Source organism: Gasterosteus aculeatus, chromosome 1 (genome assembly GCF_964276395.1).
Source record: "Gasterosteus aculeatus chromosome 1, fGasAcu3.hap1.1, whole genome shotgun sequence".
Classification (NCBI taxonomy): Eukaryota; Metazoa; Chordata; class Actinopteri; order Perciformes; family Gasterosteidae; genus Gasterosteus; species Gasterosteus aculeatus.
The window spans coordinates 10,719,049-10,739,563 of NC_135688.1; the positions used below are offsets into that span (position 1 = coordinate 10,719,049).

Here is a 20,515-nt window from a genome sequence, read left to right on the forward strand (position 1 = left end):
AGGTCAGCGCTTTCTCAAGACAAAATAAGGGAGTGTAGAAAGGCCTGGGAAACTACAGAAGAATGTGCACGTCTGTGTACACTGAGGAGCTGACCTGAAGACAACTACGACGGCCGCAGTTTGGGCCAACGAACCGGGAGGCCCAGCGGGCGCCCGTCACCGTGGAGAGAGTCTAAATTAAGCTTTTCAGGCCCGATTCACACATCACTTCGCCCGGCACTTGATGAATCCAGCCATTGAGGGGAGTTTGTGGACCTCATTGGCCTGTAATTATTAGTTTGTAAACACCTTTGAGGATGTGCTCCAAACTGCACAGCAGGCATTCGCTAATTGGACAAATTGTTTCCATTTGCGTTGATTAAATATCACAGTCGACTGCCCATACAGCGCTTATGAAAATGAGTCTACAAGACAATCCTGATTGTTGGTGCGGATACTGTAGTTCAACCCCAATAGAGTATGAAAGTACAATTACATCCACTTCAAAATGGACCTTAAGAGTTTTCATTACAAGTTAATATCCAAGATGTGATTCTGAAAAGGTGTAGAAATTCAGTTTTATAGTGAATTAACTACGGTTTATATATATATATATATATATATCACACACACACACACACACACACACACACACGAGAGAATCTAACTATGGGTGGCGTCAGTAAATAGCAAAATCAAATTTCTCTCATGGGCCAAATAAGATACCATTTCATTGGTAGATGTGTGTGCAATGTACAGTGCACTTTAGGGAACAATTTAAATAAAGTCCAATTAGTTTACAAATTCGGGGAAAAAAAAAAAAACACGTAGAGGGCAAAGAACCTCATTTTCTAGAAATTCAGGAGAATTTGTCCAAAATATTCAGTCCAGTCAAGGCGTTTTGTTGCAGGACAAAAGCCCGTCCAACATTTCCCTTTATGCTCCACTACTAAAAAGTAAAGAACTATTTGTCCTGCGGTGGACCCATGGTTGGCTTCGAAAGAGCTACATGAGCAATTTCTGCAAAATCTGCCATCATTTTCCATGAGACCTCTCGATTAACTTACCGCTAAAATTCAGTTTCTGCTAAATCCATGACAACAGGGTCAAAGCGGAAGCAACAGGAGCAACACACCTCAACATCAGAAAGACAAGAAGGTTCTCAGCATCATCTATTGGTTATACGCCGACTAAGTACATAGAAAAGGAAGCCAGAACATTCTCAAAGAAAATCTATTTTAATTAGAAAAAAAAAAAAAGCTCCAGGTACAATGTCTGGCAGACCAGACGCTGGGTGCAATGCTTCATGACAACAAAATACAGATGGAACATCAGGTTGCTCGAGGATTTGAATACTATGTATACAAAACTCCTGCATTAAACTAAATCAGTAAGATTAATAACAATTCCATACATTTACACTACCATTGTTTTAAGTCAAGAGTTCTGAAAGTGTGGTATGATAATACACAGCAACTTGATGCAACAGATGTATACTTACATGTAATCCTGGACGATAAAAACAAAAAACTGCACTTGAGCACTGATTGCTAAAATTGTTTTTAAAAGGAGAAGCATTATTTCTTTGCAAACGAGATCTTCATGGCGTTTGCCTGAGTGATCTTGAAGCCTTGCAGTGCGTCTCGTGCGGCTCCGGCTTGTACCTCATTATCAAACTCCACAAAGGCGATGTCGTGACGACCAGGGACCAAACGCACCTCCTTGAACCCGGGGAACCTGAAAACACGATACGGTCACGTCAAGCAAGCGAAAAAATGAATTACTACAAAAGGTGAAAAATTAAATGCAGAGAGCAAGTTGTTACTAACTGGTTGAAGAGCATCGAGAGCATGAGCTCGTTTGTCTCCTCTGGCAGGTTGGTGAGGAAGAGGATGTGATTGGGAGGATTTTCTGCGATCTGTGAGGATGGTAGAGATAAGAATAAAATACACAGGCAAATAATCAAACATATTGTTGCATATAAATGACAGCATACCTGTTGGGGCATTTGTCCAGGCATCATCTGACCAGGCATGGAACCAGGGGGCATCTGACCAGGCGCCATCCCCGGAGGAGGCATCATGCCAGGAGGCGGCATATAAGGCGGCTGGCCCGGCATGTGCATCATACGTGGCGCCTGGCTCATGCCCGGCATTCCCTGAGAAGTGGAGTACAACAGTAACGGGCTGGTCAGTCGTTGCCGTGACATTTCCCACCAACGCACGGCTCCTAACCCGTTCAGTGATCAGTAGATTAACAATGAAGGCCGGACTGGTCTACTCACAGGCATGGCAGTGGGTACTCCACCGACCATGGGTACACCCCCTCCCGGCACGCCCTTCTTAGACCCCCCGCCGTCAGCGCCTTTAATCTTCTTCTTCTCCTTTTTACGGTCACGCTCCACATAAGTCCCCTTCATTTTAGCGATGATGTCCGAGTCAATCTTGGCATACTGGATACGCTGGAAGAGACAGGCGAGTGTGTTAAGAACCCAAGCATCCCAGGGCGTACGGTTTGTATCCAGGGGTTATATTGGAAAAGACACCGTATTCACTGGGAGAAAAACACCTACCATGGGTTTGTCGTAGAATGGAAATCCCTGCATGGATCTCAGAGCGTTGGAAGCGCTGTTAACCTCTTTGAAAATAACAAAGGCCTGGCCCTTCATCCTCAAATTTCGTGCGACCAAGATGTCCAGAATCTGTCCAAACTGCGAGAAGATGGCGTACAACGACTTTTTCAACTCTGCAGAAACAAGAACAATGAGCGAAGCCACCAGTTTGTTTGGAGGGAGCATTCATTTTGTGTTAAATGGTAGAAGTTAAAGTGAAGAATAAACTTACCATCCTTCTTGATCTTCTCATTTAAATTGTTGATGTAGATGGTATGATTGAGCCGTACGTCCGGAGCGGCCATCTTCCAAACCTGCAGATCATGTGTTGTATGGGAAACGTTTAACAAATGTACATTTAACAGACGCGTTTATCCACAGTGACTTACAATAAGCTCATTCAGCCAAGATGGTACAGTTCGAGAACAAGAAAGTACAATTTCTTCAAGAATGCTAAAGTAAGCAGCCTTTTAAATGTTTCGTTTACACCAGAGAAGAGCACAAATCGTTATTAGCCGCCAAGCAGCTACGGTTCAAACAATCCGACTCGAATAACGTGGGGTTAATGTTAGCCTGGAAGCTAGCTGCTAGCTAATGTTCTTAAACATTTGCTCACCAGATCTAGAAGCTTATTTCTGTAGCTTTCGCCCGATGACCTTTGTTACCACATACAAAAACAACAACAGCTAAGTCTACAAATATTTTTGCAAAAGGTCTATATGAACAAGAAATTACCTATTGTTTCGCCTTTTAGTCGACGGAATGCTCACCTCGAAGTGCTGAATTCAAATCTCGGACCTCTCAAATCCCGTGCTCTGTTCTCGCGTTAATATACAACACAGTGGCCGTTTCCGCTAAATCCTGATGGGACAGGCGCCTTCTCTTAAATCACAAGTATGTATTTTGATCTGCTGTTGCCAAACATTGCTGTAGCATAACGTTTAGAAAAATTAAATGTTTAAAATAATAATAACGGTTACAACCGATAGGAAGGTTTTGATAGCTCGAGTCAACAATAGTGCATGTATTTTTTCCCTCTTCGGCAAAAATATAGTTACATGAACTCATGAAGTAACAGTGCACATTATTATTATATAAAGTGCAATGCTATAATTCCAACCAGTAAAACCTATGACCTGCACTGCGAGGTGGATGCGGTAGAGGGCGCTATGACCCTTTGCCATTGGTGCGTGTGTGAGCCCTGCCGACACGAAGAAGAGAAGCGCTGCCCAACATGGTTAAACCCACGAACACGCGCGCAGTTAGCACGTGTCTGAGCCTCTAGCGTGGCCCCGCTGCGTCAAATGCGACGGAGACGAAGAAGAACGCAAATTGTCCGGGTTTCTAACCCATTTAACAGTAAGCATTTAACACCGGGCGAAGACAACTCCACCAACTTGTCGCCTTGCTTGCAGAGCTGAGAGGTAGGAGGAAGTGAAGGGCGGGGTTTGTCTCCATTACCAACACACAAGGTGTACTGGACATCTCAAAGAGCTGCTGTAAGTGAGCTAAACCAAAGGTGCACACAATTCTAACCGAAATACTCTGTCAGCTCAATAGAGATGTCAGCGGAGTGTCCCTACACGCCTCCGCCTCCACCACCACCACCTGCTGCTCCTCCTCCTCCTCCACCTACTCCAGCCTCGTCCCCCAAGAAGAAGCTGTATCAGACTGTGGGCAGCAGCAGAGGTGCTGTGGAGGGGAACCTCACAGAGGCCTGCGTACTGCTCGCTCAGAGAGAGAGCAGGTGAGATGTACAGTGACGGATGGCAACACATCAACAAACGCAATCACATTGTTACAAGACGCACGTGTTGTTCTGCAGAACGTCTCCTCTTAGTGGGGAGCGTATGAGGTGACCTTTTTGTCAAAAGCGTCATTGCCACAGGCAACATTCTAACTGATGAAGTCATTTTTAAAGGTCAAATGCCTGATGTTATTTTGCTCAGTTGGGATGCTTTCCTGCGTTTCTTTGTCATTTGTGAGAGTCCGTCGAATGGCCGAAACCAGAAATAGAAGAAAGAAGAAACCTGGGGCTTTAGGAAAACGTAACAAGCATTTGTGAGTCCGTCGTAACACTTAACAAACCGAGCGGCTGGTCAAATATTTGAGTTGCAGCTCTCAGGTGTGCTGGACGTCTTTATATTGAAAGGTGGTGCCAATATTTTGAAAATATTAATCTGGTTGTAAAAGCAACATTAAATACGGTGTCACAAACGATTTTTCCCAGCCTTTTATCTGGATCGTAATATAATGTGTTTCAGTTTTAGGAAAGACCTTCAGTGGATACTTGTCAACACATATGTGCCCTCCCTCATCCAAGATGGTCCACAGTAAGTCTGTAAACTACGGTGTCTGTAAACCCGGACTGCCAAAGGTTGCGCCCTGTGGGTCACGAAAGCCACCAGCCCACACAGATGTAAACCGTTTGGGAAATGTGAGGCCGACCGTGACGTCACAGCCACAGGCAGCAGCAACAGCTGTACAATTAAATTGTCCAATAAAGAAAGTTAAGAAAATGTTAGTGTTGTCAATTATAGTTCTTATGAAGAAAAAAGGAGCGGCTTTTAAATAATCTCTAAACAGAGTGGCCCTCTGGCCATCAGTACATCTCCAATGACGAGTAACTAGTATAAAGCACTTCATAACACAAATGAACCCGTTGAATGTTCCGTCATTACTCTGCCGGCGTGGGACTCGTTCTGTCTGTCAGGTGCGGCCTGGTGGCTCTGTGGATGTCCACTCACCTTCGAAAGCCACCGCTGTGCGTCGACATGGAAACGGTTGTTCGGACGGCGCTGAGCAGGGGATACACGGCACAGGGTGAAATGTTTTCAGGTGACGAAAACTTGTTTAAACTGTTTTGAGTGACACTGAACGCTCTGTGGATCAAGGACAAAGGGAGCGGGCTGTTGTAATGAATCACGTGTTTATTTGTTTTTTCCAATGACAACGAAGCGTTGACATAACTTCAGATAGTACAGATAAGCCACTCCGGATGTGCCATGTAATTCAAATGCGGAAGTTATATCATAACCACTGCAATTTCAACTTTTTTTAAAATGCTTTTTACTTTGCCAGCTGACCACATGGCCCTGCTGGCAGAGGAGGTGTGTGGCTGTAAGGCCGAACTGCTGTCGGGCGGCATTAGAGGTGATAATGCTGCAGCCATCATCACACACCTGTGGGGGAGACAGCCCGTTCTCATCCCGTATCCCACAGCCACGAGGGCTGCTGTGATGGGAAACACACGATTGCGGTTTGCTGACTCTTCTTTCAGTCACAATTCCTTGACGGTGCGTTCAGATATGACGAGGATTACAACCACGAGCCGTGTCGGCGGAGCGGCCACAGGGCGCACTGGGCCGTCGCTTCAGGTAACTGACCGGAGGGGTGTTTCCTGACCGCGGTTCAGGAAAGGAGGTTTTATTGTGAAAGGCCTTTAATTATCCCTCACAAACTGAACCACGGCGAGTCTGCGACACCATAGAGGGGATTTGGAGCATTTTCACAGGCCGCATATTGTGTGACAGCAGCAAATTCAGATTTTTCAGGTGTCTGTGTAATTCATTTAATGGAATACACTGTTGAATGACTGACTTATTGAAGATATTTTATCATTCATATTAAGACATTTAGATAATTTGTCATTTTCCAGAAGTTCTCAGTTTAATTTTCTTACTTGTTTGGCGTAAGTGATCGACTTGCCTCCACATCTGGGAAAATACTGTTGAAATACATAAAATATATTTCTGGGCCAATTAACTGTAAAATGGATATCTAAAGGGTAAATAATTAAAAAGAATGTTCCTTGTTCATTTATATATTGGATTGATGGCATTCTTAAAGCACAAAGCATATTAAAACCATTGAAAGGTGCAAACGCTGAGTGACACCGTGCATGTATGCGAGAGAATCATCACACCATTGCCACGTCTTTTCCGTTTTGTCCCAGGTGTTCTGCTCGGTGTGGACCAGGGAAGCGTGAGCGAAGCGCACACCCGCCCCGAACCCACTCTGCCCTGGCTCTACGCCCCCGTGGACAACGGCGCTCCTTGTCCCGCCGGTGATGCGGCGCTCAAAGAGGTCTACGTCCTGGCTAAGCAGGGTAAAAGCCTGCGCTACCAGCTGTGGAGTTTGGACAGCATCGCTGAGAGCAACGAGCAGCTGAGGACGATGGACCCTAAGAGAGCGAACGACGGGACCCAGTATGTGGTCCCTCTGGGGGGGGTGGAGGCCGGGCTGGCTGGACGGGTGGTGATGCTCCACACTCGGACGGAGAAGCAGAAGTAAATGCGACGCAGGAAGGAGCAGAGTGGTAGCCGGTGCTTTTTCTCTGGTGGATCCTGTGCTGACCATTGAACACATTTTATCGTTGGTTGGAAAATATATATGTATATGAATTTAACTTGGAATGTCGGTTGTATGTTTGCAGAGACAAAAGTAAAAAACAGTGAAATTTGTATTTCCAGTTTATTGCATCCATATCCTGGATAAAGCAGGGAATTCAATATCGATTTGCACGGTTCTACCTGTGCATTGCAACTTAAAATAATGCTGCCTTAAAAATAAAATGTGGCTATGACTCCAGTATACTAAATGATAAAGCCACACCCTGTTTGAAAACCTGATAGGTTACAGTTTTAAAAATATGGAGGATTATTTGGGCAAGGAAATATACTTGTAAACCACAGATTACTTCTCTCTCCCCCAGTAGGTTTACACTGAAGAAATAAAATCCTCAATTTGAAATATAATTTCCTGTAGTCGAGTGTTTGCCCAAACAGTGCTGCCTGGCACTGACAAACAACGCCTTGAAGTCTGGAGTCACTTTGGACAACCTGTTGCATTCCAGTCAACAGACGACACACATGCTCATAAGCAACGTGACTTAAAAGATCTAAAAATAACGACTTTGTTATCGCTCCGTCCTGCTCAGCCAGATTCATACCCACAAACCGAGTGTTTAGCGCAGCAACATCCTCTAGTTTAAAAGGGACACTCTTGTCTTTGATATTGATTACGCGTCATTGTTGAATCGCAAGACACGTTTCAAATTTTCCAGTAAGACTTTACATAATATCCTAAAGAGACCTGACATTTGATCAAATCGTTCCAGTTTCGTTCCCCCCTTTACACCAAGGCTTCGCAGGTTGAAACACTGATCACTGAATGAGTTGGTGACAAATAAATGCATGCTATAAAAGTTTAAGTCTGCATCTGTAAACACAGTACTTGACTGCTGCTTCCCATATTAAGACACACTTGATTTGTTCGATGGCTTCGTGAGGATCCATAGTGCAACAAATTCCAGACAAACATGGCCGCCAAGCTGCTTAAAGTACAGTTAAATGAGAAAAAGATTTCACTGCATCATCATACAAAAATCCAACTTTAGAAAACACTTTAAAAAGTTCAACTTTGGGATTATATTGGAAAGCAGTTAATACGTGAACTCTTTGGAAGAAAAATATCGGGAGTCCACTGGAATGATGAAACGGCTCGTTCTTTAGAAATACTAGGCACGGACAAGTTAAGGAGGTTATACCAAGGCCCCAAAAATATGAATAAAAATGTATTTACACACTGAGTTAGTTATTACGTGGTCTGACCAGTGTTTTAGTGTTGCTTAAACATTAAAAATGATACATCACAAAAATAATTATCCCTGTTACCCACTGCTCCTGGAAGGCCTCGAGAAAGAGTTCCACGCCTCCGTGCGAGTGCCGTGCGCAGCTCTGACCAACAGAGGGAGACGGTGAGGATGTCGAGTGTGCTTTGCAAGAAAAAGTGACTGCAGAGGTGCTTGAATTCAGACGGAACTCTCGTCTTTCCGCGTCACAAGAGTTTCTGCACTCACTTCTTTTTCTTCTACTCTTTGCCTCAATTGTTAACAAGCCATCTGTCCCTTTGGCATAATCCACTTAGAAATCTTGAGCTTGACTTGATTCATCCTCTCCTTAAACTGATGCAAAGGGATAAAGACACCTGGATACTTGTTCAGTCTCAGTTTGTGTAATCTCTTCTTAAAACCCTTCCGGCCGAGTATCTCTGGACCTCATTGTTTTGTGGGGAGTCTCCCGTTTCACGACGTCTGTGGGAGCATAGAGCTGAGGATGTCTATGAGGTTGTCCAGGCCCCACAGGTAGCCGTCCTCCCTGTTGCCCTCCGACCAGGGAGTTCGGTGGTCCAGGGTGCGAGGCTCCGGCAGGGGGACCGTCTTCCCAAAGTCGATCATCCACACTCTGGCCTTCCCCGAGGCGTCGTGCACAAAGAGCAGCGAGCTGCCCACAACCTGCCGCAGAGGAACCGGAGAGACGGGTATATTAAGCTTTAACTCGCGCAATGGCGCTACTACTGGCAAAACCATATCGGAAACTCGGCCGACGAGTCGGTTTGGAAATCGCGAAAGCTTGAGTGCGTGTCGGTGTGCCTCACCTCGTGTGAGCGGAAGAAGTGCGATTGCTCAAGGACGGATCGAAGTTCTTCCAACCGCTGCAGGTACAGTTTCTAAGGAAAGAAGAAATTAAGATATGTATCAGAGAAAATAACCAAAAATCTATTTTATTCCACTTATTTATCACTTAACCATGAGTCTAAAGCCTCGTGTCCTTAAACTGAATATTTAGATACTGCCAGCTAACTTGTTTTAGTATAAAGTTGAAACAGGGTGAAGGAGCTGGCCTGGCGCCTCACGTTGCTAAGTAACAAGCTCCCTCGCAGTTTTATACTCATTTTAAAGGGTCGGTACCAGCATAGTAGCTACTAGTGACTTACCAAAATCTGAGTGTTGCCAGCTACAAAGTCCTCCAAGGCCTGCATCACCTGCTCCCGGAGCTTCGTCTTCTTAAAGTTGGTGCTGCAAGTTCCATCGGATTTCTGTAGGGGAGAAAAAAAGATGTTTAGTTACATCAGTTTAAATTCTTTGTTTTTCTATTTTCAACTAATTGATTTAAAGCTTCCATTTTCATTTCAGCTTCACATCCTGTTTCCTGCCGAGCACGCATATCAGCGGCATCAGTACGACTACGTGTTCTACCTTTAATGTTTGGTGAGGGTGAAACCAGAAGGACAAGGACGAAACAACAACAAAGCCACAGCTGGTTCAACTGGGAAACAAAACGGCTGCTTTTTAATACTCACGGGTTCACGAGGTGTGCTGGTTGTTAGGTTGCACCAGTAACTTTAATTTATTGGTGCAACCGCACAAACAGCCTCAATTGATTTTTAAAAGAACAAACAGGAAACAGGACTAACGCGGTTAGTTTTCCATTCCCTCTCTAGTGTGGGTGGTCCATGCGGTCCATAAATATTTACTCCCATTCAGGGGTTTGCTTCTTTTAGAAACTATTTGGCCTCTCACCAGCACTAAGTAACACACTCAGGCATGCCAACAGTGCGGCGTGTCCAGGATGACCTCTGACCTTAATGCCTTCAATGCGGAAGCCCAGCGTGGCCGTGGAGCTGAGAGTCTCCCTCCACTGCATGTATCTGGGTTTGAGGACTCCCTGCTGGGCCCTCTCCTGCTCAGTGGGGGCCCCGGGGTCCACTGCCACCATCTTCTCGTACATGTCCTTTCGCAATCGTGGACGCTCTCTGGCTTTCATCAGCTCCTCCTCCAAGTACGTCCTGAAACGGAAAGGCTCATAACGTTAGCTCCTTCTTTTTAGTCATTTGAATGATTTACAATATTTCCTCCCTCTTTCCATTTTTCCCCCCCATGTCCTTATTCTCATGCATTTTTCACGGCTCACAAGTGTCTTAAAATTGCGTTGTCAGTATCATCTTGGTATCATCTTGGTATCAAATGTCAGTATCAAATGTTTGCCTCGCAATTACGCATCTATCATCCTGCGCCGAGTCTCACCTGCTGCCCATTTTACAGTCCATGATGGAAGGCGAGTCAAAGTCAGCCAGCAGGTCATCCATCAGGTTGTAGTCCTGCTCCTCTCTCTGTACTATCCCATAATAGCCGGGCACATACGGCCGCAGCGTGTCCTTCATCAGCTTCTGCAGGCACTGCTGCTCGCACTCACAGTACCGCTTCAACAGGCGTCCGTACTCCCCAGCCTGGAAATTACCTGGAAACGGAGAACGACAGGATTAAACACCGAAGACGACACCGTGCGCGATGCCGTTAAGCAGCAGTGGTGCAAACTGTGTACCTGCGTGGCCAGCTAGCTGCACCCACGGGTAACGCTTCTTGAAGGACACGACGAAGGGGGACCAGTGAACCATGGTCTTCAATTTCTGCCAGGACTTATTCTGGAAGAAGAACGACAACGAGGAGCGTCATTGCCTTGTTACAGGACAGGCGAAGGTCTTCACGCGGAGCTGCGACTAATCGGTGCGAGCGCTTCTTTTTTTCTGGTCACAATGAAGCAATGGGCTAAATACAGGCAAGAGAATGATTATTCATTAAAGGAAAACACACCCTGTGATATGCGCGCACACACACACGCACGCACACATCACACGTCTGTAGACATTGGACCGATCCTCCCCTCGGGGTAAGGCCAGGTGCACAACTTACATGAAAAAGTACAGTCATAAAACATTTACCAAAGCCTCGTGAAACAGAGACTCACTGTCAGAACCTGTGTGTGTGTAGTTATCTGTGTTTGGGAAACACCGGACCAAGGACAGCGTGCACCGGGGGGCTTTGACGTAAGCAACCAGAGAGGAACATGTCATCGATTGACCAGAAAGGGTCTGTGGGAAATCCCAACAAACCGACAGCCAGTTCAGTGTTGGGAATGTGTGTGTTTATGTTACGTCAAAGTAGAATTGACTGACGTTACGTTACTGACGGTAGTTTCTCTCGTCTCATATTTAATAAATGCTGTACACATCATTTCTACAACTTTTGCGAATGAAGATTCAAGGTTCAAGATTGAGTGACATGGAGAAAAAAAAGGGTTAATCTGAGTAATAAAACACGGCTGTGAGGCTATAATAATAAAAACTAATCTTTTTATAACCAAATAACATCTGTGAATGACTGAGGTGCACTTTGTCCGGTGTATCTCTGCCATGTTTACATGTTGGCTTATCTATGCTCTCTAACATGCATTCTTTCCACAGCTGCTGTGTTGAAACGCTCTCACGATACAACAAAAAAAAATGAAGATCCACCAAAGAAGAATTTATAAAGTTTTACAACTGAAATGTGTCCACCAATGAGTTATCTCGTTTTCTCATGAATGTGCACAGCAGGAGTTGCTTTGACAGACGCGCAATCCTCTTTTTCAGAACAGCACAAAAAACAATCTGCCCAACTCAATACAAACTGTTAAAAACCGAACTAAATCCACCTTCAGACAGAAGCGCTTGGCCTCCAAGCTGTAAGGGACGAGAGGTTGATGACACAGGGGTCTATGAACGTAGCACTCAGCTATGCAGAGTATTTATTAGTCCGGCAGGTCTTCACAGCAAATCACAGCATCAAACTCGACATTTAGGTTCAAGCGGTTTGTTGCTCTGGGTAATTCAAATTGTGTCTTTTTGTGGGTGCATTACAATAAACTACTTATTAAGAACAATCACAATATGAATACCGGGTCTCCCTGTAAAGCTTACACAGACTGTCATTTCCTGCTGGCTGAACCAACCGCAAGACTCATTTTGAGAAAACGCCAACACTGTGGTGCAAAAATAGCTCCCTAATGACATCCGACTGTGGACTAAAACACAAGCGCTGTTTACTCCGCAGGAACACGGCTGCATTTCCCACTTGGCCTTTACGGTGTTGGTTTCTTTTGTCCTCGTCGGGGGAGGTTCGACAGGCGAGAAAGGTCAAGCAGAAACCCATGATCTCCATCTCTCTTCTTCCACTCTTATGCCATCGAGGGGGGGGGGGGGGGGGGGGGCTTTCTCTGTAATTGCTTCAAGCTGACAGCTCAATGCGTTTCCACGCTGGGATCAAATGCATCCCGACTAAAATGACCAGTCGCAGCAAAGAGTCGGTGCTGCTAATGGAGACGTCTAATGCAGACGGTGACATGTGAAAGGCCGGGCTGGTCGTCTCAATTCAAACCGAGTGAAGCGCGTCTCTTTTATACAACGTATTGAACCCTTCCTCTGCATTCCCCGAAGCCGGTGTTGTTTATATGCCCTGCGCTTTAAATTAAAGTCACATTGCTGTGCGTCTCCACCGCTTCCTCTTAATTCAAATTTAATCCGTTTCTCCCCGAAAGGCATTCTCTTTTTTTCCCTTAACTTCATCACTGCTGTCCAGGTGACAACAACCACGGTCATACAGGGAGAAGTCCCACTCCACACAATGATGTGTCTTTACAGTGTCCCCTGCTCAACCCCTCACACACACACACACACACACTATACAATACTGTACTATATTATACCAATGTTCTATTATTTCTTGGGTTAGATAGCTGCTCTATTAAGATGTTTTAACACATTAAAGGAGGAGGCCACTTTACCCACTTGGCTAAAACTATTGTTAATATTTAGTCTGCTATCACTGAGAGCAGTGGGGTTGGGACACTCTTAGCTAGAGTGTATTTGACAAGTCTCCAAAATCAGCTGATTGTATAGAGTATGACATGCTTGTCAGATTGATGGATCATCAGTTACACGTGTACCAGTCACAGTAGACCGGGATACCAATCGCACGCTAACAATGCGGGAACCCGCATGTGATATAATCTGCATGACGTAAATCGAATACACGGTGTGCATCGCTGCCGTGGAACAACATGTTCCACTTTCCCTTTCTTACCTGGCAGACAGAGCAGTAGTGGAGGAGGAGGCAGGCGCTGACACAAGCGCACACGGCACCCGAGACCAACCGGGAACGTAGCCAGCACCAAGCGCTCCGCACCATCGGCCCAGGCCCCCCGCAGGCCCCCACCACCACCACCACCACCAACCGCCACCCGTCGGCCCGTTAGCGGGTCCGGCCTTGGCTCAGAGCTAATGCCCTCACCTATTCCAGGTATTCCGCTGCAGTCGGTAAAGCCTTTGCTGTACACTGAGGCTCGTGTTGCCTGGGAAATAATCCCCCCCTCCCCTGCTCGCTCTCTACACCCTCTTTTTGTCATTTAAATTTACAATAACTCCTGTTTCAACACAGAGTCACTCCTCCCTTCCTCTCGAAAGCCTTTGTCAATATATGTTCTCTACGGATCAAGCGCATTACCACTTTCTCTCCCTTTTTTTTTTTCTCCCTGCCTGAACCGGGCGCCCTCGCCCCGTCCCCTCTCAAGGTGCAACCGCCACACAATTGGTGGTCTTCTCCGCTCACTTTCGTCCCACCGTTGTTCACCCGTCGCTCTCTCTCTCTCCCTCCCTCCCTCCCTCCCGCTCGCTCATCCCCTAATCCCCACCGGGCCGACCCGAAGCCAATCCGCTGCCAGGTTCATGGGGGCAGGGACAACATGCCCGTCTTTTGTCTGCATGACAAATTCCTCAGCACTACGTAACGAACAGGGGTGTGTGTGCGTGTGTGTGTGTGTGTATAGAACCTGTCAAACGACTGCCATCAGCTGCGTGTGCGTACAGTGAGGGTGTTTTCAGGTGTTGTCAGTTTTACCTCACTGCTCTAAAACCACATCCCTTTCCCTTGACTCAAGTCTTCATCGCTGTGGTGGGTCGCTGGAGGAACAGAAGAGGGCGTGGCTCTAAATTAGATAATGTATTTATTATGCCCGAGTGTGTGTGCGTCCTCGCTGCCTAATGTGGAATGTGTACTGATCACCGTGTTTCAGTGAAGAATCAGACAATTACTCATCACCATGTTTTGGACAAAAAAAAAAATTCAAAACTTTTCACTTGTCGAGTGTCGATGGATTAACTGATTCATTGAGCAAATAATGAACTGGAGAATTTATGATGATAGTACCTTTATATCTAAATTCCTTATCTAAGTTCCAGTCCTAACTTATGTCATAGCTCAAGTATCATTGACGCGTCAACTCTTTTTATGCGTAGACAAAGAGTTTTTACTATTAAGAGCCAAGCCAACACGCTTTTTAAATGGTCAAATAATCTTATGTTACAGTTGTCTCATATTCATTAGAAGAGAAAACGTTGCTCTGAACAACATCATTTCACCAGTAATGAAATGAAAAGTAAAAAGTACAAAAAATATGTATACAATAAAATAGTTTTTCTACAAGTAAAAATAATAATGTACCTATTACTCCACTAAATTTATTTATTTTCTAGGGTACACGAAATGGTTACATTCAGCCACATGTAAACCAACTACAGATGTAAATTGCCACTTGCACACTGATGCAGTGATAATACCCAAATGATGAAACGTGACAGTGTGACGTTGACTAAACGAAGGGATCTGAATACGTACTCCTGTGAAGTATATTTCTTTTCTTTTTCTTTGCAGCATGAATTATGTGTATAAGGAGTGTGGGTGTGATGTGTGGGGCTTTGTACAATGGGTGCTACGGAAAACAAGCCTGCAATTGTGGCTCATGTGAATAAGCATGCATAAATAAGAAGACTCATCAGCAATCGTGGGCCACGTGATCAAAGTTTCACTCCATCGTTTGTCTGTGTTTAGTCCCCATACACTCATTTTCCTCTCGTTTTCTGTTCCACTGCATGCCGCCTAGGGTTTCGGTGCAAAATAGAAAAGGTCGGAGAAAGAGCCTCATAATCTGATAATACATTATAATATAAAATGTGCATTGTTGGCTGAGCAGTCACATGTAGGAATTAACATGTAATATTACATTAAAATGCCAGCGACATAGTCAATACTGTGTGTATTTGTGTGTGTGTGTTTGTGAGAAAGAGAACAAGACACGAAGAGAAAAAAAAGTACCATATATGGCAACGATGTTGCCTAGCAACCGGCTCTGCCTTCAGCCCATTTTTCCATGACACGCTGAACTACCAATGCATGTGTGCGTGCGTGTGTGTGTGTGTCACTCTGAGTATGCATGTTTGAGCAAGTATCTGCTCACTTAACCGAGTGAACAGAATGCACCTTTTGTGTCTGGGAGATGAAAAGGTGCCTGCAGCTTTTTAAAGCCAATAACCACAAAACATAAAGCGTCCTCATATTTAATTTCCGTGTGACAGAAAAATAAATAAACCGAAGGAGAGGAGAATGTGAACAGAACACACCGGCCGGCATGTTTGTGTCCGTTACAACAGCTCAAGCGCAACTCCTCGGATTGCTCATTTCCTGGGTGTCAGTGTCACAGCTGGGAAATGACTACGTCCGCTGTCCACTGCTACAAATGATCGATACTGAAACTGGAAGCCAGTCGTTGTGTTGATCACGTGGAGAAATGTGACTGAGAAACCAGTAGACGTATGAAAGACTGATGCACGTGCTCGTTGGTGCTTTCCCTAAATATAAGTATTTATCAGTAATGTGGATAGAATGACTATGTGGGTAACGGGAAAACAACAGAACAGCCAGAACCGTCTGGTAAGTCACAAAAAGGTCGTCACTGTACTGTAATGTAGCTTTTAAAAAAACAGGAAAAGACTAGACGTACCCAAAATAAAAGACAATATATTGTATAATATCGATGTGTTATGCAGCCTCAACTCAAACACCCTGGTTCAGCATCCTTCCTGTTTTGCTTCTTTACCCTATTTTGTTACATTGTAAACTAAATATCTTGTGCTTTACAGGACGGATAAAAAAAAATTGAAAATGTCCCAGAAGGTCATTATCATTTGTTTTTACTTTTTAATAGCTGGCAGATTAATCAATAATGCTAATAATAAAGGTTTGAAACACCCTGAGGCTACATGTATCATCTGAGCCGTTGGGATATATACATATAATGAGGCCCGAACGGTTTTCAACCAAATAAGGCTATAAAATGGGTAATCTAACTTTCCACCGTGACTTATCTGCCTCTTTGTATTGTCAGACTTTCCGTGTTTGGAGCCTTTGTATTTACCTGAGACCAGACCTTTAAGGACGCCCCGTTTATAATAGAGATGAATAATCGTCAGACGGGGTCCTCTCAGGTCGATTAGCACATCTGCTCTTCTTTGTATGTATAAGGGAGCAGATGTTGGGACCGTTGAATTGTTAACTAGATGCATTCGTGAGGACTCGGCCAACACCTACCCGGTGCTCCATGTGCTACACAGATCCCACAGACCCCATTGTGCTTTGTATGACAATTAAGACAGAACAGAGGGGGAGGGGCGGGGACCCTCCAAAACGAACATCTTTTCTCATGTTTCTTCACTTCAGCATCTTAGGACTCACTCAATAATAATGTACTATTGTGTAGTTTATTTTTTTCCCACCGTAGTTGTGTTGACATGCAGTTCAAACATTAAGATGGAATGAAGTTGAAGTGTTTGCTGTGGGTCATGTTACTACTTTATTTTTAGATTAATGTTTTGCCGCTTTTGGGGCTACTTGACCTTTGTGTTCACCGGAGCACGCTCGCTGTGACACACTTGTGAAAACGTATACAGCCATACATTGGTTATCAGGCAACAAGAGGCCCATTTCCTCCGTTTATCTTTCTCTGGAAAACAGATAAGAATGGGATATCTGATGCTTGATGACTCGGAGGACTCGGGGCGAAACAATACTTCCTACTTGGAAGCTTTAAACTGCGTTTTCATTGTTTCATTGCAAACTGCATTTCATTAAGAACTCCAACCGCACATCAGACAAATGAAAAGTTATGAGTCGCTGACCCTCAGACCAACGCTCTGCTGCAGTCATTCGCACAGCAGCACTTCAACGCTGGTGTGAATTAACCTTAAAACCAGCGTTTGAACGCCTGATGATTCGACCCACATCAGTGGGACGTAATGACGTCTGGAATGGGACCGTGGACACAATGAACAGTGTGTCTTCATGCTCTAAGGCTGCTGACCTGTGTGTGTTTCCTGCAGTCCTCCCTATTCCATTGTCTGTGCATTAATTGTACACCTGCTCAGGAATGCATGACTAATACTGCACGGCTGCCACGGATTGTTGTCCATTGTGCAATTCTTGGTAACCACGGCACTAAAACCTCTCTAGGATTGTGTTTCGTTGTGCATCCTGCAGCTCGTGACGTGATCGCTCGTGACTACCAAACAAAAGATGCACGCACTCACCCCTGTCCCGTCGTCGGGGCTGCACATGGACCGGGCCGGAGACAGGCTGGACTCGATGTCGCTCCCGGTGAAGTCGTCCTCGGACTCCTCGAAGGAAGAGGCGGAGGACAGGCCGATGGAGGACGAGTTGGACAGCTTCCTCAGCGAGCGCATCAGCGCGGGGGATCCTCCGCATCCGCTGTCCGAGCAGGGGGACTCGTCGTCCGGGTGGAGGTCCAGACACGAGCCGCCGCCGAGCTCCGACCGTACGGTGGTCAGCTCCGGGGGCGGGCTGGGGTCTCGGGTTATAATGAGCTTCGGTATGGGTCCTGGGAAACTTTGGCCTTCTGGGGGACCGTGTGGGGGCCGATCGGAGTCATTTGGGGCCGGACTAAGCTCGTTGCGGTCCCCGGTTGCTTTGTCTCCACATGAAACGTCCCGTTTCGTCACTTCACCCTCGGCACCTGTCGTCGGTTCACGATCCGTTGCGCCCGAGCTCGGAGCCTGCGGGGCCTCGGGCAACACATCGCGACCCCGCGGGGCCCCCCGCGGTGGCAGATCCTTCATGGCCCTCGTCGGGGGGGCGCAGGCATTGTCTTCTCGCTGGGATGTCCGCTCCTCATCGGACGAGCCCGTCGCCGCCGCCGTTTCCTCCGGGTTCACGACGTGCTGAATAGCGTCGACATGATCACCTCGGGCGGGCGGGGACTCGAAAGGACCTCGGGGCGCTCGAAGCTCCTCCACCGCAGAAACCCGGTCGTCTCGCGGCAACTTTCCTGCTCTGCGATCGCGGTGCGTCGCTCGATCTCCGGCGTCGTTTCCGCGACCCGAATCCGCTCGTGTCGGGCTGGAGTCTCGCTTTCTCCTTCCTAGACACGATAGCACTTTGTTTTTCATCTGATTCCCGTTTATGTGGCCGGCGCGACGCTTCTCTCCGCTCCTAAATCTGCAGATCCGGAGCCGCTGGGTTGCTTCGCCCGCTTTCCATGTTGCTCCGTCTGGAATGTCGGCGGTGCGCAAAGCAGCGGAGCGAGTTTGTCCCATCCTGCCTGCCGTAGTAGTAAGTGTGTCCCAGACACACCCTCAGAGGTTGGTTTAAAAAAAGCGCCCTACCCTATGTACAGTAATCCATTACTCATACGATGCACATATCAAGCCTGGAGGGGGGGATTTAAATAGTTCCATCCCCCTTTTTCCCCCCCACGTCGGAGTTGTTCTGTTGATCTGTGAGAACAAACAGATGATGAATAATGTGGCACAAACATGCATGAGTAACAGCCTACTGCAAAGAAAAGCACACCCTTGCATTTCAATGTATTAACAGGATCGCTAGAACTGTAATTAACAGATAAAAATGCCCTTTGGTAGTTTTGAAAATGTCTGTTCCAGGTCGAATATTGGCGAGGGGAGGGTGAGTCAGAGTAACTGCACAAACACTGAGCGTAAACTCCCGGGATAACATGACACGATGGGTTATCTAAATAGGACAATAAAACTATTGGGTGTACATTATGTCAGGTTTCAGGGAGTATCGGGCTGCGTTTCACTGGTAGGAGTGATACTGCCCTCCCGTGTCTAGACGCAGCATTTTCACATGGACACCGAAGGGTATCTGTAATGAAAGTGAATTGTATCCATTTATATAATGTAAAATAAATGGTGAAGGATGAAATCCTCGATGCATCAGTCATGTATTCCACGCGACTGATAGCTATTCCCACACTTCTGTTTTCGCAGTAATATTTTCCACAAGATCGTTGCGTTTTGGCTTATTAAAAGACACTTCATCACACTGGAAAATTTGAAATCACTTTACAGGCGGCACAGTGAGGCTGTTATTCACAGCACCAGTCACCCTGCTGTGAGGAATGAATGCTCACAGAAAGGAACAACAAAGGAAAGAACAGCTCATACTGCACCACACACACACACACACACACACACACACACACACACACACACACACACACGCACACACGTTTGAGGACATTCTTGTGTAATCGAGAATCGTACATAATCGTACATAATGATACACAATGACTCACGCAGGGATGGATGACTGAGAGTCCTGTGCTATGTGATGACATTGAGTTGATCCTTTTAAACACGCACAATCAAACAGTGATGCATACTTGACAAACATGAACCTGTTAAAAAAATGTCTACATGACAGTCAAGTCCATCATCTCCAGCCAATACGTTTCTCAAACAAAATGCTGATCTATAAAAATGTATTCATTTATTTAACTTCCTGAGGTCTGCTCACGAAGAGATGTTTCTTTCTTCCTCAATTGAGGAAGAAAGAAAAAAATCTTAGAAACATTTAACACACAAAAATGTAGCTTCATGACGTCTGGAAGCTGAAAATACAAATCTAGATGTAATCCCGTTACACATGGAAACACACGAGTAGAAACGTACCAGACGGGTCCCGAGTTTCTCCTCCGGTGTGTGTGAGAAGCAGCTGTTAGAGGCTGACAAAGATGTGCAGGTTTATAACCTCACAGCAGGATCGTGTGCGTGTGTCTGTGTGTGTGTGCGTGTGTGTGTCTGTACGTTTGAAGCTAAAGCGGAAACGCTCTCGTCAAAACGGTGCCAGCGAAAGTTAAAGAGACAAACAGACTGCGTTACACGTTACACGCGACTTGAGACAGCGTACAAAAGCGCTGCCTTCACTTACACCTGGGATTTATTCATTGTAGCATCAAAAATAGTCTACCGGCAAAATATAGAACACCTTTATTGCGGATCCTTAACATTTACATTTATTAATACATTGCATTTCTATATTGGCGGTTGATTTAAATACAACTAATATGCTATTCCTTTCTGTGGTTGAATATAAATAAATTAATGATAAATTACCCGATT

General features: G+C 45.6%; 3 protein-coding genes across 8 annotated transcripts; 1 reads left to right on the top strand and 2 right to left on the bottom strand.

Annotated features, from left to right (window-relative positions):
- Positions 1 to 1,201: 1,201 nt before the first annotated feature.
- Positions 1,202 to 5,425, bottom strand: snrpa (small nuclear ribonucleoprotein polypeptide A). 4 transcript variants are annotated; one of them, XM_078098316.1, is made up of 8 exons: positions 3,361 to 3,394; positions 3,207 to 3,246; positions 2,823 to 2,904; positions 2,552 to 2,724; positions 2,264 to 2,440; positions 1,976 to 2,137; positions 1,809 to 1,897; positions 1,202 to 1,716 (listed from the first exon to the last, which is right to left on the bottom strand). In XM_078098316.1, the coding sequence occupies exons 3-8, from the start codon at positions 2,893 to 2,895 to the stop codon at positions 1,557 to 1,559; spliced, it is 834 nt and encodes a 277-aa protein (XP_077954442.1). In that variant the 5' UTR covers positions 2,896 to 2,904; positions 3,207 to 3,246; positions 3,361 to 3,394; the 3' UTR covers positions 1,202 to 1,556. The 4 variants fall into 4 exon arrangements, with proteins under 4 accessions (XP_077954442.1, XP_077954441.1, XP_040044359.1 ...); XM_078098315.1 differs by lacking the exons at positions 3,207 to 3,246; positions 3,361 to 3,394 and adding an exon at positions 5,338 to 5,425; XM_040188425.2 differs by lacking the exon at positions 3,207 to 3,246 and having other exon boundaries at positions 3,326 to 3,460.
- Positions 3,507 to 7,347, top strand: actmap (actin maturation protease). 3 transcript variants are annotated; one of them, XM_040188405.2, is made up of 7 exons: positions 3,507 to 4,014; positions 4,143 to 4,337; positions 4,855 to 4,923; positions 5,304 to 5,428; positions 5,672 to 5,801; positions 5,897 to 5,967; positions 6,546 to 7,347. In XM_040188405.2, exons 2-7 carry the CDS (start codon positions 4,153 to 4,155, stop codon positions 6,881 to 6,883), a joined length of 918 nt encoding a protein of 305 aa, XP_040044339.2. In that variant the 5' UTR covers positions 3,507 to 4,014; positions 4,143 to 4,152; the 3' UTR covers positions 6,884 to 7,347. The 3 variants fall into 3 exon arrangements, with proteins under 3 accessions (XP_040044339.2, XP_040044348.2, XP_077954440.1); XM_040188414.2 differs by having other exon boundaries at positions 3,779 to 4,014; positions 4,143 to 4,651; XM_078098314.1 differs by lacking the exon at positions 4,855 to 4,923 and having other exon boundaries at positions 3,796 to 4,014.
- On the bottom strand, positions 7,050 to 20,319 carry itpkcb (inositol-trisphosphate 3-kinase Cb). The gene is made up of 8 exons (XM_040188307.2): positions 20,066 to 20,319; positions 17,666 to 18,868; positions 10,756 to 10,855; positions 10,458 to 10,671; positions 10,015 to 10,219; positions 9,368 to 9,469; positions 9,029 to 9,100; positions 7,050 to 8,885 (listed from the first exon to the last, which is right to left on the bottom strand). The coding sequence occupies exons 2-8, from the start codon at positions 18,686 to 18,688 to the stop codon at positions 8,676 to 8,678; spliced, it is 1,926 nt and encodes a 641-aa protein (XP_040044241.2). The 5' UTR covers positions 18,689 to 18,868; positions 20,066 to 20,319; the 3' UTR covers positions 7,050 to 8,675.
- Between the last annotated feature and the right edge of the window lie 196 nt (positions 20,320 to 20,515).

Excerpts from the sequence above, each read along its gene's own strand:
- itpkcb (XM_040188307.2), bottom strand. The coding sequence starts at position 18,688 with ATGGGACAAACTCGCTCCGCTGCTTTGCGCACCGCCGACATTCCAGAC. Across the intron at positions 10,856-17,665 it reads GCCCCGACGACGGGACAGGG|AATAAGTCCTGGCAGAAATT; the intron begins GTGAGTGCGTGC and ends TTCTTCTTCCAG. Across the intron at positions 8,886-9,028 it reads ACTTCTTCCGCTCACACGAG|GTTGTGGGCAGCTCGCTGCT; the intron begins GTGAGGCACACC and ends CCTCTGCGGCAG.
- snrpa (XM_078098315.1), bottom strand. The coding sequence starts at position 2,895 with ATGGCCGCTCCGGACGTACGGCTCAATCATACCATCTACATCAACAAT. Across the intron at positions 2,138-2,263 it reads GAGTACCCACTGCCATGCCT|GGAATGCCGGGCATGAGCCA; the intron begins GTGAGTAGACCA and ends TCCACTTCTCAG. Across the intron at positions 1,898-1,975 it reads CTGGACAAATGCCCCAACAG|ATCGCAGAAAATCCTCCCAA; the intron begins GTATGCTGTCAT and ends CCATCCTCACAG.
- actmap (XM_040188405.2), top strand. The coding sequence starts at position 4,153 with ATGTCAGCGGAGTGTCCCTACACGCCTCCGCCTCCACCACCACCACCT. Across the intron at positions 4,338-4,854 it reads CTCGCTCAGAGAGAGAGCAG|TTTTAGGAAAGACCTTCAGT; the intron begins GTGAGATGTACA and ends AATGTGTTTCAG. Across the intron at positions 5,429-5,671 it reads ACAGGGTGAAATGTTTTCAG|CTGACCACATGGCCCTGCTG; the intron begins GTGACGAAAACT and ends TTACTTTGCCAG.